Genomic DNA, 21,435 nt, shown 5'->3' on the forward strand with positions numbered 1-21,435 from the left:
AACTTATATATATAAGCCAAAAATACGGGTAACTACTATGAAGGGATAGAATATGACTCTAAAAATGAAAAATAAAAATGTTTTTTTTTTTTTAAAAAGGGATTGATAAGATGTTGGTTGAAAAAGGGAAAAAGAAAAATTCAAAAAGAAAAAAAAAGAAAAAAAGACAGTTAAAAAAAAATTAACTTTGAAAGACTACAGAATCATGGTAAAAAAGCCATGAATTCTATGTGCAGTAGTCCCCTAGAGCTGGAGTTCTGCCGTTCTCATTGATGGGTAAACTTGGTCTTGGCTGGCTGTTCTCGCTGATCTTCTGGGGAGGGGCCTGTTGCCGTGGTTTCCAAATGTCTTTGCCGGAGGCAGAATTGCCCCGCCCTTGCCCCCTCCCAGCTAAGTAATCTGCTCAGGTTTGCTCTCTGGGGCTTTTGTTCCCTGCGAGCTTTCCGTACAGCTTTGGAGGCGGAGAGTGAAAATGGCGGCCTCCCAATCTCCGCCCCGGAGGAGCCGAGAACTCAGGGTCCCGCTTCTCAGTGAGACCCCTGAGAAAAGCCGTCAGTCACTCCCGTCTCCCCGGTCTCCGGCCGCACTCCGTGCTCACCCGGCCTGTGACCGCGCGTTTCTATCTCTGGCACCCGACCCCGGGTGGAGTCTCCAAACCCAGCAGATCCCTGCGGCGCACTCCCGCGCGGCTCCTCCTGGGGGAGGAAGGTGAGTCTCCCCGGATCTGCCGCTTGTTGGGTCCCTGCTGGAGGAGCAGGGGCCCGACTGTGCCGCGGATCACAGTTTATGGCAACCCCGAGCTGAGAGCCCGCGCCTGGGCTCCGCCTCTGCAGCCGGCTTCCCTGCCCCGATACCTGGGAGCTCTGCCGCACTCAGGCACCCCCGGTCTTTCTGTGACCCATGGGTCCTGAGACCACACTGTCCCGGAGGGTTCCACCCCCCGCTTAGCCACCAGAGTGACGTCCCTCAGTGGAGCGGACTTAAAAGTTCCGATTTTGTGCTCCGCGGCTCTATCACTTGCCAGAAGCAGCCGCCGGAGGCCCCTCCCCCGCCGTCTATCCTCCCGAATATCGCCTCGGATTCACTTCTCCGCACGTCCTACCTTCCAGAAAGTGGTCGCTTTTCTGATGAGAGAGTTGTTGCTCTTCTTTTCTTCGATCTCCTGTTGAGTTTGTAGGTGTTCAGAATGGTTTGATCCCTATCCAGCTGAATTCCTGAGACCAGACGAAATCCAGGTCTCCTACTCCTCCGCCATCTTGCTCCGCCCTAATTAGGTGTTTTTAACGACTCTTTCTAACAAGAGTCAAAGACCTAAAATATCTCTTGGTGGTTGTTCAAAAATTTGTGGAGATTGAAAGTGAGATCATATAGAAAGCTCCTAACAGAAACAGGGACTCTGGCTTTTTGGTTGATTATGTAGTATTCAGCTACATTGTAGACCTGACAAAATTATTTTTCTTCATGAGTCCCAAATAAACAAATCCAATTTGGTTATATGGAGTGCTGTGTCAGTGTGGTAAATGCAGAGCTATTCAATTTCCTATAAAGGTGAGAATTACTAGTCATTTCAAAGAGAGTTGGTATGATCAGTATCAGTTAAATGGAAAGTTTTACATGTAAAATTCAGTAGTTGAAGTTTCTCTTTTTCTGTTTCAGTAATAGAAGATATCTTTTATCTCCGTCTTATATATTATAAACAGCCATTTTTACCCAGGCACTATATTTTTTGTTATTTATTTTCTAAAAATAGGATCATCTCTTTGTTAAGATGAAAAACATTTATTTTCATATCTTTCATAATATAAAATGGTAAATATCTTGCATGGGCTTTCTGTTCACAGAGTGTTTTATAACATCAATATAACTGATAATTAAATCCCCCAGGTTTCAAACTGAATTGTCATTTTGTCTATTTAATACAAGATAAGATACTATAACTTGGGAAATTGGATTAGGAAACTTATTGCTATTTAGAAAAAGGAGAAAGATCACATTTTTTTCCCCTGGCTTGACTGTTGAGTTTTACCAAGATAGAATGGAAGATGTAAGCAGGTTAAATTAAAGAAAAAAATCTATCTCAGTGTCAGCTATCAATCAAGGAGATTGCCAGAACAACTTTTCAACCTTCAGGCAGATTTATGGCTACAGATTAAAATGGACAGTGCTTGAGCGGAAGTTTTTAATTATACCATTCAAATTATTGCTGAGCTACAAAATATAACTAGTTTAATTGGAAGATAAATTAAATGTATATTGTTGTTCCATTTTTATGAATGCAAAAGTTGTACCCTTACGTTAGCAATTATGTGAGAAAATGTTTTTTTTAAATGTAAAATTTTGTTTTGTTTCTTGTTCTTTAGGAATATGAAAGATACCTAAGACTTAAAAAGACTATAAAGGAACATACAGTTTTGTTTGCAACTACTCTTTCCTCTGAAGAATACCAGTTGGAATCAAAAGAGCAGAATGAATTGTTGCTTATTGCTACCTTTCCTGTTGGGAATTCCTCTCATATGGCCTTGCTTTACAGCAACAGAAATCTCTACAACAGACGAGGTTAAGCACCCAGTGGGTTCTCATTTCAGAGTGAAGCGTGGTTGGATGTGGAACCAGTTTTTTGTACCAGAGGAAATGAATAAGACTAATTATCACATTGGCCAGGTACTGATTTTATGAAAGTGTTACAGGAAATAACATTATGTAAATCTAAATGGATGGGTTGAGGAAGTTTTAAGGCATTTGATGAATTCTACATTTTCTCAGTGGAACCCTTAGAAAGCTTCAGACATCAGCCTAATTAATTGTTTCAGATTTTCAAGCACCTAAAATATTTGCAAAACTTGAGGAAGAAAAAAAGCTTTGAATTTCAAATTTCACTTTTTTCTCCCATATGAAAATACTGCCCTCATTTATCAACATCTGGAAATTTGATGGTGTTATTTTTGGTAATGGATCAAAGCAACCACACTGAGAATAATAACGTTTACCAACAGTATTTAGCCTGATTTTCTATTATGCTCAGTAGGTGTTGATTTACCCATCATTAATTTTTCATGAAGCAGATTAATACCAAACCCTTTTACAGCTAAGTAGCTTCAAGAGCCTACACACTTCATTTGATTATGAAGGATAAAGAATGATTATTTTTACTTTCTTATAAGAATATATATATATATTTTAAATTTCCTTCATGAGATAGAACATTCCTTACTTATGTTTTTGGTTTTTATTACTATTCAATTTTCTTTAAACAGAGGTAATTACAATACCGTGTCCTTTTCTGTAAGGATCTTTCTCTAGACAAATGAACTGAAATAAGTTTAACCACCAATTAACTGGCACTAAAATTTAATTGGGCCAAAGGGTGAAGCACTCAAAATTCATTAACTCCCTTTTCCTAGCTCTTTCAGGAGAGCTGCAGTGTTAGCGTGATGTCCAGGTTCTAAAGGAGTTCATCTATCCCATCCAGCAAATGTATATGTGTATATTCAACCAAAGGTTCAGATTAGGATCTTAGGCAAACAGATTTCAAACATTTGTGTATGTATGTGTGCCTGCTTTGAATCACATTTCACATCTTTTTATTCTCTAAGATGACTGCAGGTAAATCAGAGGCAGGATGACACAAATGAGATCCATAGTTAAGTGTCTGCTAGTTGACTGAGTCTCTGCAGCCACATTTACAATGAACTCCGCAAAGCCCTATAAGCTCTCCCATCAATGAGCGGGGTCACAGACTAATAATAGAGGCTGGTGACTTTTAGTGAATAAGGCTCTACAGGGAAGTGCATCAGTACAATCAGAGCAGAGACTACCTCCCTGGCTGACTGTCACATTTTCTGGTTTTTGTTTTTGTGCTCCGGGCACATCTCCTGTTGCCTCCTTTCACATCGTGATTGGTTTTCCCTATTTTTTTCATTCTGTAAAAATACTTATGAAAATAATCTAACAGATGTTTTCCCCTGAAACAATGTCATTAGTCTTAAATAACATACAGGTAACTGGTTTAAGAGAGAGTAAGAATGAATATTTAGGTGTTGTAGTTAAAGAGCTGGTAAAACTAAAATGTAGTTTATGTGTCCAGATCACTTTCTTTTTGAACTGTTTATTAACAGAGATTAAATTTGGAAAACACAATTAAGTAAAAAATTAAAGTCATATTGATTTGCTGAATCAATAGTAACTGACAAATTGAAAAAATATTTTTGAATAGAAATACAGAAAATATAATAATACAGATTTCATAAAATTAAAATGTTTTTAACTTATACATTTTGTGACATTAAGAGGCTGATGTTTAAAAAAATAAGTAAATATATATATATATATATATATTTTTTACTTAAATCTGAGTCCTTAAAAAGATCAAGCTCACTGATTCATGAAAATTATACTGTGTATATATACTTGGAATACAATTTATTCATTACTAAATTTGATTTATCATCATTCTGATATTGAATCATATTTTCAAACTGTATCAAAATGATATTTGAAAAACATAGCCATACCTTACTTTCATTTGATATACTTATTGGAAAGGACATTTGTTTCCCTAAATTTCTTATTAGTAAGTCATGGAAACTTCCTTTTTATCTTATGAGTAATGAAGAGCTATCAAATTAAAAGAGCTATAATACTTTTATTATCTCTTTATTATTATCCCCAATCTGTTTCTTTCAGTGAATAGCAGTGTTATTCAACACATTATTAAAATTATTAAAATTAATTGCTTTAGATATCTTCAGATATTCCACCCAATCACAGAGAAATGTATTAATTAGTCATTTTACCTTGAACTATCAGAACAGTTATGAATTTGTTTAAGATGTATTTCTTTGGTTAGCTTTGTAAATTTTCGGAGAAGCTCTTACTTTGAAGAAGGACATATTCATAAATGATGACTCAAGAAAACTATGGATTCACAATAATTAGGGGATTATGGCATACTTCTTCTTTATATGTAAAAATAATTTAGATATGAAAAACCAACCAACCAATTTTACCTATATCATAATAACCCTTGTTTTTATATATAAAATTCACAATTCCATTAACACTATGAATGAACAAATTTGCTTTTGAAAAATAAAAATAATGAGGGCACAAGAAGAAAAGATGTATTTGAGAATTGAGCTGAATATGTTAGAAAGAGTTAGATCTAATTTGGCAAAACTCAGAGCAGTAGGGTCTCTGGGGTCAGACAGACCTGTTGTCTAAATCTATACAAACCTATACAAAAACCATGACTCTTGTGAAAGTTTTAAAAATTTTCAGTCTCTCTTTCTTGGTATAAATGATTATATCAATAATATATATTTCACAATGTTATGAGGATTAATTGGGAAATCATATACAAAGCAACTTGTAGATTTTATGGCATGTTACAAATGCCAGCAAGGATGGCTGAGGCTCTCATTATCTTCTCAACATGCTCCCTTGTTTTCCTGGTAATATTTTCATGTTTCCTATGTGTTTTTAGCCTAGAGATAGAATATCACTGTTTAGATTTATCTAGAATATTATCTTCCCATCTGTCTCTAGATCCCAATCTAATACAAATATTTGAGATTATGGTTTTAGTGACCAAGAATGTAATCACAGAGTAAACATGAACCAACTTTGTTGTGCATAATTTATGAAAGGTACTTTGTTTTTCAATTATTATAGTTTCTAATTAGAATAATCCATTTAGAGTAATAAAATTTATATAGTGATTTACATTGAAATTTCAGACTCCTCTGCCTGATGATAGAATTTAATCTTAAAATTAATATTTCACCTGATTTAATATACTATGGGAATTACATGGAGTTATTAACTTGGGGAAAAATTAACAGACATGAAAATAAAATTGTTAAAATTGATTTGTCCATTTAAACATGTCTGGAAACTAAATTATCCCTCTTTGCACTTTCAGCTAAGATCTGATTTAGACAATGGAAACAACTCTTTCCAGTACAAGCTTTTGGGAGCTGGAGCTGGAAGTATTTTTGTCATTGATGAGAGAACAGGTGACATATATGCCGTCCAGAAGCTTGATAGAGAGGAACGATCCCTCTACACTCTAAGAGCCCAGGTAATAGACAGCACTACTGGAAGGGCTGTGGAACCTGAGTCTGAGTTTGTCATCAGAGTTTCGGATATCAATGACAATGAACCAAAATTCCTAGATGAACCTTATGAGGCCATTGTACCAGAGATGTCTCCAGAAGGTATTGCATATTAATTTACATCAAAGATATATTAACAATGACAACAGATTTAAAATTTTGAGCATATGTTTTGGAAGTGAATTATTTAAAGTTCAACATTTGTACTTCCTTCTACAAACATGTTAACTAAAATATTTAAAAAATTAGACTATTATTTAAATTTTGTAAACAATGGTACCATATATAAATACATTATTTGTCTTGTTAAAATATCTCGGTATTCAAGGCAAGAAACAGGGGTTAAACATGTATGTTTTAGGGATGCCTGGGTGGCTCAGTCAGTTAAGCATCTGCCTTCAGCTCAGGTCATGATCCCAGGGTCCTGGGATTGATTCCCTCATTGGGCTCCCTACTCAGCACCGGAGCCTGCTTCTCTCTCTCCCTCTGCCTGCCGCTCCCCCTGCTCGTGCTCTCTCCCTCTCTCTTTCTCTCTCTCTCTCTTTCTGATAAATAAATAAATAAATCTTTTAAAAAATTTATGTTTTAGTGATTTATAAAATTCTTCAGCTTATTCACTTACTAGTTTCCCCATTATAAAAATGCATTTTCCAGAACAAGTTATAATTTTGTATCTTAAAAAAGCACATAAGGTCATCCTGAAAAATATGCATGTTTAAGTAGTAGAAGCCAATTTATAAGACACAATTACTCTATGCATCAAAATCATAGACCATAAAGACTAAAAACAAAACAAAGTGGTTGAAAAACTCTGTGCAACTGTATTTATTTTCAAAGTTCCTTTCCACTCCAATGCTATTTTTATAAATATTTTAAATGTAATGCATCTAGAAGCAAGTGCTTTTCATAAGATATAAGAACTGAATGCATTGAAAATCAGAAATGTCTTTCTAATGGAGAGGAAATTATGGTGTGTCTATGCAAAATTTGTTCACTCATTGAGTCAGAAAGTTTTGATAGCACAATATGTAGTAAAATTAAGTTCATAAAATTTACTTAAGTGTGATAAATTCTATTCCATAATGGTCATTTTAAATTATGCTAACATACTTTAAAATTGCTTTACCTAAACATTTGATTTATTAGCCACCAAATCTAAAATTGTATATTCTATTGTATTTTTTCCTGATTCTTGTTTTTTAACATTCCAGGGAACAATTTAAAAACTTCTTTCTACATGTGTTCAGAACATAAGTCTTTACAGCATAAACAAATTTAGCTGTGAATATGTATCAGGACCAATTATCATTAGATGTAAATGACACGTTGATATTTTTCTATTTGGTAGGTAGGCAATGAAACTTTCTTCTTCCCACTCCATACTTCTCCTCCTCATTCACTTCCTCCTCCCACTCCTCCTTCTCTTTCTTAAATAGCATACATTATGGACCTAACATTTACTAGAAGAATTTTTTTTTTAAAGATTTTATTTATTTATTTGAGAGAGAGCACATGAGAGGGGGGAGGGTCAGAGGGAGAAGCAGACTCCCTGCCGAGCAGGGAGCCCGATGCGGGACTCGATCCAGGGACTCCAGGACCATGACCTGAGCCGAAGGCAGTCGCTCAACCAACTGAGCCACCCAGGCGCCCTACTAGAAGAATTTTTGAAATGTCATTTTGGAGGTAATTGCTAGTATGAAACTTATCTTTTAGTTATAACACACAAACAGTAACTATTTTAAATAAGGTGATATTTGATGTTCTATGTATGAATGTATTAATTATGGGTGAGGTATGATGATGATTAACTGACTGGAGGAAGGGACATTTTAGGAGATGATATTTGAAGTTGATTACAGAGAATCCAGTCATGTCATGTTCTAAGAAAATATTCCCATATAGTATGATGAAGATTGTATATATTAATTATTAATATGGGAGTTATTGTCATATAGCAAGCATGTAGGCATGGCAGTGTTTGAGATACCCTTGGCAGAGAATGTAGGTAGAGAAGAGAAAAGCATACAGGGTGAGTTGACTGTTAAACAAAAGGGGGTTGACTGGTAAATTAGAATGATTGAGATTGGCCAGTGATGTAGGAAAAAGAGAAAGACATGAGCAGAGATGTTGCAAAGGAAGAGGTTCTCCAACTGTATGGAATACTGCTGTGAGGTGGAATAAAATCAAGAAAGTGTAGTGACTTTTGATTTGGCAAGTTGAAGGCTCCTAGTGATTTTGGTAAGAGGAATTCAGTTGAATTTATGCAGCTGCAATATTTTGGAGATTATTCTATTGCATGGATGGATGAAGAAGAGGAGGTTATGGTGAATTTAGCCAACTTTAAAAGATGTTATACTACAGGGAGAAAATAGAGATGTGGGGTACTAGGTAGAGAAAGATAAAGGTAATGAGGATTTTTTACTTGTTATCATTAATCTTTTATTAAGATGGGAAATTTAAAAGCACAGTTATATACTATAGGCAATGATCCAAAAGAAGACTATTTTTGAAGAAAATAAAGGGGCTGTAACTGCTGGAAAACTATTCTTGAGAAGGGAAAGACCCATGGAATCTAGAGCAATAGTAGAGGAGACAGATTCAGGTAGGTTAACACTTTGATTGATAATAAACCAGTTAATACCTCATACCTCCATTAGATATGAGAGAAAGGCAATAACTGAGAGCAAAGGGGTGGATTTTTAGATAGAGAAGAGGAGGTACTCTTTTATGTAGAGTTGGAGAGTTGACCCACAAGGGGATTGCAGTATGTGCAATACAGTCTTTGCATCATGGCATCAAGTGTAGCCACAGACTGTGGTTGATTCAACAGACATCACAAAACATTGGTTTGTTCTGTATTTGGCTAGCACAGATCTCTTTGCTTTGCAATTCAAGATTCATGTATATATTAACCTAGTCAATCTGTGTAATTCAGTACATCTTGTGGGATTGCCAGTCCGGGTTCAGGTCTTGTATAGAATCATACTAAAATCAATGAGCACTTTTTATTCCTTTCTGGGGGAGAAAGTGGCCAACAAAACAATAGTCAGCTGTTATCAGAAATGTTACCTTATATGGAGATAGAGGAATATCCCCATTATTCTGTCAACTAGGTGTAGATGGTTTCTCTCTGAAGCATTCCTTTAATTATTAACTTTGTTTTGAAGAAATCAGTTAATATTATATGTGATTTTTCTGTTTTCCTCAATCTCAATATTTAAATAATGAATAATATGAATTATTTTACCTGAATATATACTTACTTCTTCATGTTCTTTCCCTATCATTGCCATTTTATAGGTTCTTGAGTGTTAATCTTGCTTCCACATATACTACCCACGTATCTTATCCTTTATAAAGCAACAAATGCAAACATTTTATTCCTTTTTTTCAAACATTTTATTCTTTGTTGTCTTAAATATTGTGTGTTGTATTGTAGTCAACTACCAATTATTATATTTGAATCTGTACTTTGAATGTAGAATTTGAAAGAGTACTGAAAGTATCTCCACTTAAGGATGTCATCAGAAAAGAAAACCAAGAAAACTACAAACTTCTTGTTGCTTATTAAACACATATTTATTTACAAGTAACAGTGAGCTTTTACTGATTGCATTTATCTTTAAAATGCAATTACTTCCAAAACTAGAACTACCAAATAGAATTGAGATAGAACACTGTTTTTCCACTTGTTGGACTGGAATTACAAAATTATTATCTCTCTTCCACACAAAAATATAAGGTCTAAGAGGCTAGGAGTCACACAGTACCTGAAGTTTGTGATGATTGAGTAAAAGAATGAGTGCATGGTTGGGTGAAAAGCTACATAAGTGATTAGATGAGGTTTAGGAGATGAACAGAGGATATTGGTGGATATAAAATCCAGGGAGGCTCTGTGGGTGTGAGTTGAGGCACACAGTGAACTAAAGTGCTGCAGGTCTCTGAATAGTGATTCTTAAATTGTAAAATTTCCCAGTGCAGAATTTCTAGAAACATTTAAATTTCTAGAAACATACAACCTACTGAGACTGAATCATGAAAAAACAGAAAATCAGAGCAGACAGATTACTAGTGAGATTGAATCAGTAACTAAAAACATCCCAACAAACAAAAGTCCAGGACCAGTTGGCTTCACTAGTAAGTTCTACCAAACATTTAAAAGAAGGATTAATACCAATCCTTCTCAAACTCTTCCAAATATTTGAAGAGGATGGAACACTCCCAAAGTTAATTTTACAAGGCTGGCATTACCCTGATACCAAAACCAGATAAGGACACCACAAAAAAACTACAGGTCAGTATCTCTTGTGAACTCAGATGCAAAAATTGTCAACAAAATTTTAGCAAGCCCAATTCAACAGCACATTAAAAAGATCATATACCATGATCAGGTGGGATTTAGCTCCAGGATGCAAGGATGGTTCAACAAAAGCAAATCAAACATGATATACCACTTTAATCAAATAAAGTATAAAGATCATATAACCCTCTCAGTAAATGCAGAAAAAAATATTTGAAAAAATTCAGTATCTTTCAGAATGAAATTTCTCAACAAGTCAGCAATCCCACATCTGGATATATAAGAAAGGAAATGAAGTCACTATCTTGAAGAGATCTGCACTTCCATGTGCATTGGAGCATTATTTACAATAGACAAGACATGGAAACAACTTAAATGTTCATCATGGATAAATAGATAAATAAAATACACACACACACACACACTGGCATATTATTCAACCATAAAAAAGCATGAAATATTGCCATTGATGACAATATAGGTGATGGACCTTGAGGGCATTAAGCTAAGTAAGATAAGTAAGACAGAGAAACACAAATACTGTAAAATTTCAGTTATGTATGGGCTCTAAAAAAGTTAAACTCATAGAAACAGAGTAAAATGGTGGTTGCCTGGACTGGGAGGAGGGAAAATGTTGAAATGTTGGTCAAAGGGAACAAAATTTTAGTTAGAAGATGATTAAGGTCTGGGGATATAATATTTGGTATGGTATTATTAACATTACTGTATTACATATTGGAAAGTTACTAAGACAGTAGATCTTAACTGTTCTCCCCACAAGAAGGTAAAATTTTAATTATTTGAGGTGATGGAGGTGTTAACTAACTTTATTATGGTAATCATTTCTCAATATATTTTTGTATATCAACCATCACGTTGTATACCTTAAACTTACACAACGCTGTATATCAATAGTATCTCAATAAAGCTTGAAGAAAAAGAAATTGACTTTATAGTATTTACCATCAAAATAATGTCACCCATTATAAAAAAAGAGATTGAATTCAATTTATGTAAAATACATGCAAATTTAGATCACTTTTTGAATTCATAAATTTAATAAGCATCACTACTTAGAGATTTCTCTGAAATATAAAAATCCTTATTTCTTAAAATACGTCAAATTTGAAAATTATATTCTATGAAACTTATGTCTTTGGACATGTGACTTGAATGTGACTGAGTTTGGAATGGATTGCTCTTTGTATTTTCTCTGAACGTATTGTTTGCTTTCTTAAACACAGTCTATTTATTTGACTTAAATTCTCTCACATTATGAAAAGTAGTGTCAAAAATACAACACAAGAATAATAAGAATGACCTAATTTTCAGGTGATGGTAGACAGAAAAAAAAATATTTGAAGAATATTTTGCACATTTAAGGTGACAAGTGGGAAAATATCATCTGTTTCTTGAGTTTTGCTTGGAGGTTCTAGGTTGTAAAATAATTGTATCTCATATATAAAAACAGGAGAGATGGGCCAATCAGCCCCTGTAAATAATGATCCTGATACTAATAAAATAAATAAATGCCCAGTGTGAAAGAATGAGCAGATCCACAGATTAAAAACTTATTTCATGAATTTGATTTCAGAAAATTATAATTTTACTAAATTATCTAATATTTTATATCTGTTTTAATGTCACAAAAATCACAGACACAGAGTGTAGGTCAAAATAATATTATTTAATTTGGGTTTCTTTAAACTTGACCATTACACAATTCAACATCCTCTCAATAAATTTGCTTCAGCGTAGTCAAAATATACTTATACTAAAACTGCATATAAAAATATCTAGCCTATTCCACAGTTTATATCTTCATTCTAAGAAAAGCCTGTTTAATATTTTTACCACTGAACTTAACACAGAAAAAGTTACATGCTAAAATAAATGAGTCATTTTGAAATCCACAGTTCGGATCTTGGCATTCCAACATAAATTAAACTAAGACACACTGTTTATTTAGTATTCTATAATGAATGGAAACTTTACATACAAATTGTCCTTGTCACAGGTTGCTGACTTCTCTCTTGCCTTCAGGATATCTAAATTAGTCTGCATATCAAAATCTATCACTCTTTTACATTTTTATGGATGCCTCCCATAATCACTAGAAAGAAGATAAAGCATTCGGTGTGAAATATGAGATATCATTTAATAAAGTTTTGTTACTAATAATAAACTTAACACTTAGGTGAGAATCATTCAGTCCTCTGTAATACTTCTGGTTAATACTAAAATCCATATAAATCAATATTGATGGAATTACGTTATTCTTACATTAGGTTTTACTCTTGATGGAAGAATATGTCTAATGTGTTGGGAAATCATATTCATGCTGTCAATAATGCTTTTGAGCTTTCAAAATTTCATGTAGCTTGGTAAGTGTTAGCACTTATTAACAATGCCACAGAAAGTATAGTTTATATGTAATTTCTCATATGCAATAAGTATTTTCTTATATTAATATACCATTATCTTACTATGACTTTATAGCTTGTGTCATAACAAATGAAGTATATCAGCAAACTGCAGTTCCCAGTTCCCATAGTTTGGACTACTAAACTATGATTTTCTTCTCCAGAATTTGGTACAAGTTTACATCCTGTGTTACCTACATAATAATAAGTTTTCACCGTATAGTATTGCTGACAAAATGGGTGAAGTCAAATATTGTCTTAAACATTTCATAAAGTCCTTTTACAAAAAATAGCTTTAAAAAGAATCTAGCTAGAAAGACAAAACTGATTTTAAATTTCCATTTATGTAAGTTTCAGCAGTAATATAGGCAAGCAATATCAACCATCAGTGTCATAATAGAACCCAGAATTATATTAAATATTACATTTGTATGTTTATTATTGGAACAAGTAAACTGAGAAATTCCTCTTATTAAAACATGATTCTAAGGGGCTCCTGACTGGCTTAGTCGGTAGAGCATGCAGCTCTTGATCTCCAGGTTGTGAGTTTGAGCCCCAAGGTGGGTGTAGACATTACTTAAAAATAAAATCTTTAAAAAACAAAACATGATTCTGAGAGAATAATTTTTTGTAGATAAATTTTTGTTCATTAAATAGGATAGATACAAATTGATTTAAGAGGATTTTTAGACTGCAAAAGTCTAATCATATGGTCTCTTTTCATTTCCACACAATACAGCTATCTCTGATCAAGCTATAATGACTCAATTCAGAGATGCATGCTGACTTTTGGACCCTTCAGTCACCAAAAGGCAGTCTAGAAGTTGATGCCCTATTTTGGGTGTGTGCCCTAGCAACTGACTTTTTAGTAGATACAGCAGATAAAAAGAGTGGCCACCTCAGGTAGGATGGCTTATTGCTAAGGATGCTAGATTGCCCTTAAAAGATAGTGACTTGGTTAATACAGTAACAGCATGTCATCTGTGTTCTAAACACTGCCCAAGGCAACTGCCAAAGGAGTCTGTGGCCACCCAATGGAGTTTCCAGTTGTTGACAGGTTGGCATATTGATGATATTGGCCCCCTCCCTCTGAGTGAAAATTTTAAACATGCCTAGTTTTGTGTGGAAACATGCTTTCCCTTGTCATTGTGTGAACCAGGCTGCCACTATTAGGGGATTAGAGAAACTGAGCACTGTGTATGGATAGATTGTGATCAAGGGTCACATTTCAAAGATCATAATATGCAAGACCAGACAAAAGAACATGATTTTGAATGGAGGTTCCATCTCCTGGGTAATGCACAAGAAACAGGGTTGGTAAAAAGAAAAAAATGAAATATAAAGCAGCAGATTAAATTCCTAGCAAGTAAAACCTCCTTGGCCAAGTGGACTGAAGTACTGTCCCAGGCTTTCATAGATTTGAATGATCAACCAGTAGAGAGTGTTGCCCACATGACAGACTGGGGTCCCCTGCTGGGGTACCAGTACCCTAACGGTGTGGAAGCCAGGGGAAACCGCCATTGCCCCAGTTCTGCACTTCAAATTCACATGCTCTGCTTCTGAGAACACTGAGCCCCAACACGCCTGGGAAAAGAGTTATTCACCGGAATTTGCAATGAGATGTTCCACCAGGATGGGTGAGTTACTTTGCACCTCTGGGTGAATGGGAACTATTTGCTCCTCGCTGGGATCCCATTGTTCTGCTTCAACTGGACCTGTTGAAACAGAATAAGCCTGAAATAGAACACTGTGCATTAAAAGAAAGAAGAAGGGCGCCTGGGTGGCTCAGTTGGTTAAGCGACTGCCTTTGGCTCAGGTCATGATCCTGGAGTCCTGGGATCGAGTCCCGCATCAGGCTCCCTGCTCGGTGGGGGGTCTGCTTCTCCCTCTGACCCTCCTCCCTCTCATGCTCTCTGTCTCTCATTCTCTCTGTCTCAAATAAATAAATAAAATCTTAAAAAAAATAAATAAATAAAAAATAAAAGAAAGAAGAAGGTTTGGGTCCTGGTCTGGAATGTCCCACCCCCAGCTCATCTCCTTACACCTGATAGTGCTGCCTCCCCTCAGCTAACATGTGGTATGCACAGCCAGGTCAACCTCCTAAAGCTACCACCCTCCCTCTCCCCAAGGCCGGGTGGGCATATTGTTTTCTGCTAGTTTAATCATTTGGCTGCCTTGTTTGTTCCCTCCATTGGCCTTGAGGACGTTACGACACACAGAAGCCCTTGCTAAATTCACCCAGCAAGACTTGAATGATAGCAAGCAAAGTCTGCCCTTAATTGGACACTGAAATGTCTCTGATGATAAAAGCTGCCCTCTAAAGTAAAACAGCCTTGGACACTTAAAGCCTCACAAGGAGGCGCCTTTGCCAATATTCAAACAAATGTTATGTGTTCATACCTCATGACTCTGTCAGTGTGTCATCTTTATTAAATCACATGAAGATACAAGTGATTTGACCCCCAGCTTAGGGGACTTAGTAAATGAGTGGTTCAGATCATGGGATTCTTGGTGGAAACAGTTGTCACTGATTGGGAAATTATTGTCTTAATCTGTATTTTTCTTGTATGTGTCAGTATTACCTGCCTTCAGGGCAGCCAGATAGCTACCAGATGAGCCACCTCCATGCTAGTGAAGCCCCTTACTGATGGCTCAGGCCACATTATGGAAGAGAGGAGCATATAAGATTGTAAGAACAGGTCACGAGGTTGTAGAACGTTGGGGGTGGTCATTGAGAGGATGTGACTGCCAGTCAAACTGCGTGCTGGGCCTGGGAAATTGGAGACTCCTCAGCCCCTCCCCTGTCCTTGGAATGTGGGTTCCACTAGCCTGGTTCCTCTCCCCGCAGCTGCCGCAAGCACCCAGACTTGACATAGAGATGCGGTATTGAGACTATCTGGATGGTATATGTGACAGAAGATACGTAAGGCCTCTGTAACTTTCCAGACTTGGTTGGCAGATCCAGAAAACTACTGGTCTTACAGCCACCCAGAACAAGCCTCATAAATAAGTTCTCCTGCTCAATACAACTACCACCTACCAATCTAGAGTGGTCTGCCTCTTCCTTTGGTTTCCTCCTGTCCTCCTTGTGAGGGGCCAGTTTCAGGTTATAGCCAGGAAGATTGGGAAGATTTTATGAACTAATAGTGATCAGATCTCCAGTTTTACCCAGGACAGCCCTGCTTAATCCTATTTTGGGGGGGGCATTTTGTCCGGAAAGCATTTGATCCTGATTTTTTATTTTTTTTAATATTATTAGTAGGTGCATTATAGTAAGCCAGAGTGAATTTGGAGGACATCTACTTTGTACTTGCGGCTCTTCCATGGGGTGTGAGAAGTAGTGGATGAGACATATGGGCATTGAATAAAATGTCTCCTTTTAAGTCATGATTAAATCTGAAAGAGGGCTAGTGATAACCCAGGGCACTGTTCAGAAAAACAAAATTAAGCTAAGAAACTGATTAAATAATGCAAATACATGTGAAAAATATCTAACTGGTGATGTATTTAATGTTAAAATTATCTACATAAAGCATTTTTCATTAATGTACATATATATCATTTGTCCTTTAGAAGTAACTTTATTACTAGCATAATATAAAGAAACTTTAATTTTTGATCCACCAATGTAGTTAAACCAACTTTGTCAGTTTTAGTGAGAGCACAATAAAATGTTGATGAAATGAATGAAGAGGCTAAGCAGGTTGGTTCATAGGGGCATGTACCATGCTTCATACACTGATTGAGTAATGCACCATTAAGGATAACATTCTACTGAATGCCATTTCAATAGAGTAAGAGCAACCAATCCAGGATGGGAAAAAGGAACAAATGAGTATGTCTAACAAACAAAAACAGGGATTTGGGCATTGAGACAATTATCAGGTTATCAATCACCCAATCGTGATTAAGAAGTGTTGGCATTTGTCTTTTTGCTCTGATGTTATACAAAAAATTTCCTATTTTTATGGAAGTTTCATTATTCTGTTATATTTGTGTTATATACCTTTCACATCTATATCTACAATTTATTTTAAACTGATTTTTGTGAATGGTGTCAAGCACGTGCCAAATTCTAGATCAAAAGAGAGATAACCAATGGACAGATCTGTAGATGGATGGAGATATCCAGTTGACCCTGCAGCATTTATTGAAATCATTCTCCAATTCTCAACTATGCCACCATTGCATGAATGAGTTCCCCACATACGTATGATTTGGGTTCTGAATCTCTGTCAGTTTTATCATCTTTTGTTGCTCCAGGGACTAACACTATATTGTTTTTATTGCTGTGGTTGTGTCCTAAGCCTTGATGTCTGTTAGTGCAAGTCCTCCAGATGTTTCATCAAAATCGTCTTGGCCATGCTTGGTTCTTTGCATTTCCATACATATTTCATAATCATCTTTTTAATTTATCCAGTAATACAACTTGCTAGGATTTTGATTAGGATAGCATTTACACTGTGGATCTATTTGTTGATATTTCTGTGTAGTCATCAAATTCATAAACCCAGTATTTTTGTTCCTTTTTGATCATTAAAAATAAAAGATCTTTAGTTTCTTTGCAGAGATCTTTAAAAATTTTTGTTTAGATATTCCTGGATATTTTTATTTGTTATATATGTTATGCATTTAGTTGAAATATTTTATAAATATATATTTCTGGTATACATAAAAATGGAGTTTTGTGTTATTTTTTATTCCTGTGACCTTTCTAATTTAGTAATTTAATATTCTCCTATAAACTTTTTTTTAGGTATATTCTGCTTGATTTTCTAACACAAATATGTTGCCTTTGAATAATTATTGTAATTTAAAAAAATGTTTCCAGTATCTATCATCTATCTATCTATCTATCCATCCATCCATCCATCCATCCATCCATCCATCATATATGGATTTTTGTCCGTCATCGACATCATCTTTAATCATTCATTTTGGTATACATGGCATTGCCTCATTGCATTGTCTAGGAGGTTCAGTACAATGCTTTAAAACATAGCAATGATAATAAACTTCTTGCTTTTTAACTACTTCAGAAGGAAAAGTTCTAACTCTTCACAATTAAATATGATTGCTGTCAAAGTTTAAAAATGCCCTTTATCAAATTTAGAAAACTGCCTTTCTCCCTAATTTTCTGAGGTTTTATTGAAAATAGAAATGGAATATTTTCCAATGTGTTTTATATATCTAATGAGAATTTTTGCTTTACATTTTTCTTTTTTAAGCCATTTGTGCCACAAATTATATTGGTTCATTTTCAAATGTTAAAACATCATTGAATTTTAGTCATCATAAATTCAAAATGACTTCTCCTATGAAAATAAACATTTAAAAATAGTTCCACAAGTATGCTTGAGACGGGCCTGCATAAATTATGTTCTTATGTAGAATAATGCCCACAATATTTTAGAATCAGCTTCAATTTATAGTGATGGGCAGGTATTATTAGGGAATGGGATGACCAGGAGATTGGAGCCACAGTTCCCATAAAACTGTTCAAAGTGATTCTTACAGTAAACAAAGATCATGTCATAAAAACAGTGATTATGTAAGCCTAGAAAGGCTACTGTACTTGAAAAGAACATCCCCGTGCTATTCATTTTTTTATTATTATATTATGTTAATCACCATACATCATTAGTTTTTGATGTAGTGTTCCATGATTCATTGTTTGCGTATAACACTCAGTGCTCCATTCAATATGTGCCCTCTTTAATACCCATCACCAGGCTAACCCATCGCCCCACCGCCCTCCCTCTAGAACCCTCAGTTTGTTTCTCAGAGTCCATAGTCTCTCATAGTTCTTCCCCCCCTCCAATTTCCCCCCCTTCATTTTCCCCTTCCCCGTGCTAATCATTTTTATTCAAATGTGAATAGTACCACTCTGAGTTTACTGACAAATAAAGGAAGAGTTACATATGTTTATATAACAATGAGTAGCAATTAAACATTTATTTGTTTCAACCATGAAGTGTCCCTTTACTTATATTTAACTGGTAATAGGAAAAGGGGGGAAGGGGACTGTGAACAGTTACTGATTTTTTTCATTGAAGGACACATTATTGGTCTTATAGTGATCTTTTGTTTCAGTTTTGTGTATAATATATAGCTAATTCCTAACTGCGAGGGAATGTACAGATAGATTCTTTTACAAATGACAAGGAAAACATAAATGGAAAACAAAAAAAAATCATATCAAAGGTTTTTGTATTTCTCGGCTATTCTGATGTTTATTTATTATTACAGTTTATGTTACTTGACTATATCTTGAAGATTTCTGTAGTATTTAAATTACTGGCTAGAAAAATATATAGGCTTATGTCTTTTGATTTTTTTTTAGAAAAACCATTTAGAAAATATCTAAGAGGGTTTAAAGTTGCTTAACTTGTATTTAATGAATTGTGATGTCAATTAAAAAAAGCAGGAAACAGATAAAGTAAATAAAAGAAAGTTATATAATTAGAGTGATATAAGACTTAAACATTGCTAAGTTCTTTCTGAATTTTACAACCAATAATTTATAAATCATAAGAATTAAACTATATGTAATGATTTTTTTGAAATTCTGTTGCATATTTTTATCATATTAATTTATTTTATATACTTTGATGGTAACTTAAAATAGGATAGACATGTATATGCACGGTCTCACACATATACACACACAAACAAATATAAGGAGTAAATCACTAGTAGTTAATGAATGTTCATTATCAAGCACTGGGTGCCACTGAACATTGTAGAGTTATCTCAATTCCATAGATTTGTTACTGTTGATTTAAAACAGCTATAAATCTCATAAGAGAGAATAATATTTCCTCAGAAATTTAACTTCCTAATAAATTCACATTAGAAAGTTATTATGAATATTTATAATATTGTTTTTATCCACTTAATTTCTTTTTTTTTTTTTTAAGATTTTATTTATTTATTTGAGAGAGAGAGAATGAGAGAGAGCACATGAGAGGGGGGAGGGTCAGAGGGAGAAGCAGACTCCCTGCGGAGCAGGGAGCCCGATGCGGGACTCGATCCAGGGACTCCAGGATCATGACCTGAGCCGAAGGCAGTCACTTAACCAACTGAGCCACCCAGGCGCCCTCCACTTAATTTCTAAGAGTTTGACTTTTTGGATTTTCCACACACTCGGAGAAATTATTTTATGTGATTCATTAATATATTACGTTTTCCATTTAGTAGAGAGCAAGGGAGTGATACATTAGAACATTGAAGAGGTATGTTCTGCTTAGAAGTAAATGAAGCATCAATTTAAAATGTGCTTGAAAAAAAATGGGGAAAAAAAACCTAACTTTGTAACTTGTTTTTCTATAAATGGAGTACAGGATGATCTGTGAGTCAGTGCATTTTCATGATCTTCCTGGTACTCATTTGTATAGTCTAAAGTCTTAAGAGTAAGAATTTCTTTTGGTCAACAACTAACCATAAGATGATTTTGACTATTGCTCCTGAAGCTAGACTAAACAGGTAGTCTAGTTCTGGAATCTAGGGATGGGACACTCCTAGAAAGAAATTAAATGGACACATAGAGAGGAAATGTAGAAAAAGTAAATGGAGGTGTGCACATAGGGTAGTTAAAAGAACAATTCTTGCCCAATACAAACTGAATTGATGGTCCCTAAGAATCCTTTTCTTGGAATAACTGTTTACAATTACTACAGAAATGCCTTTTATTATTTGCTGATTATTTATTGATTTATTTATTATTTTATTGAGATATATTCAACATATACATTGTGTAAGTTTAAGGTCTACTATATGTTGATTTGATACATTTATATATTGTAATATATAGTTACCACCTTGGATTAGCTAGCATCTTCATCACATCATATAATTATCTTGTGTGTGTGGAGGGGGGGAGACCATTAAGATCAAGTCTCTTGGCAACTTTGAAATATACAATATAATATTTTTGACTATAATTACCATGCTGTGCATTGGCTCTCCAGAACTTACTCATTTTGTAACTGCAGTTTTCTAGGCTTTCATCAACATTTACTCAATTAACCCACCCTAAACCCCTGTTAACCAGCAGTTTACCCTCTGTTTCTATGAGCTCAGCTTTTCTAGATTCCACATATAAGTGATATCTTGTGATAAGCGAAATCACATAAGCTATTTGATTCTGTGTTGTTCATATTGCCATCTTATTGACACAGAACATAATATTTCAATAAATGCAGATTTCCAACAAGACTCATAATGCTATTCTCTATTTACATAAAGATGATTAAAAAGCTCAATATTTTTAAAGAAATATGTTTGATTTAAGAATGGAGTTTAAATGTACAAATACTTACATTGTGTTTTATTGATTGTTACTGAATTTCAATGAGAACACTATCAATATCTGGTAGATTTTGCTTTGTACTTTAAAAAAAGAATTCTTCAAAGTAAGTAAGTATTTTATAGAAAGGAATTAAACAGGGAAGATAATTATGCACTTCCTCAACTTGATACTAACTCAAGCACATTTCAATAATTTTTATTAATATTTTATCAACATTCTGTGACTTTTTTGAGTTACAGGTCACAATATGATTTTTAAAGTAAACTGCTTCCAATTTCCTTTTCATTC

At 34.8% G+C, this 21,435-nt stretch overlaps 1 protein-coding gene across 1 annotated transcript in view; it reads left to right on the top strand.

Annotated features, from left to right (window-relative positions):
* Window positions 1-2,388: 2,388 nt before the first annotated feature.
* Window positions 2,389-21,435, top strand: part of CDH19 (cadherin 19) — a 72,528-nt gene continuing 53,481 nt past the window's right edge. Inside the window, exons 1-2 of the mRNA XM_021686407.1 lie at window positions 2,389-2,661; window positions 5,921-6,215. Coding sequence (XP_021542082.1) covers window positions 2,467-2,661; window positions 5,921-6,215 — 490 coding nt within the window. The 5' untranslated portion in view covers window positions 2,389-2,466. The remainder of the gene's footprint in view (window positions 2,662-5,920; window positions 6,216-21,435) is intronic.

Source organism: Neomonachus schauinslandi, chromosome 14 (assembly GCF_002201575.2).
Source record: "Neomonachus schauinslandi chromosome 14, ASM220157v2, whole genome shotgun sequence".
Classification (NCBI taxonomy): domain Eukaryota; kingdom Metazoa; phylum Chordata; class Mammalia; order Carnivora; family Phocidae; genus Neomonachus; species Neomonachus schauinslandi.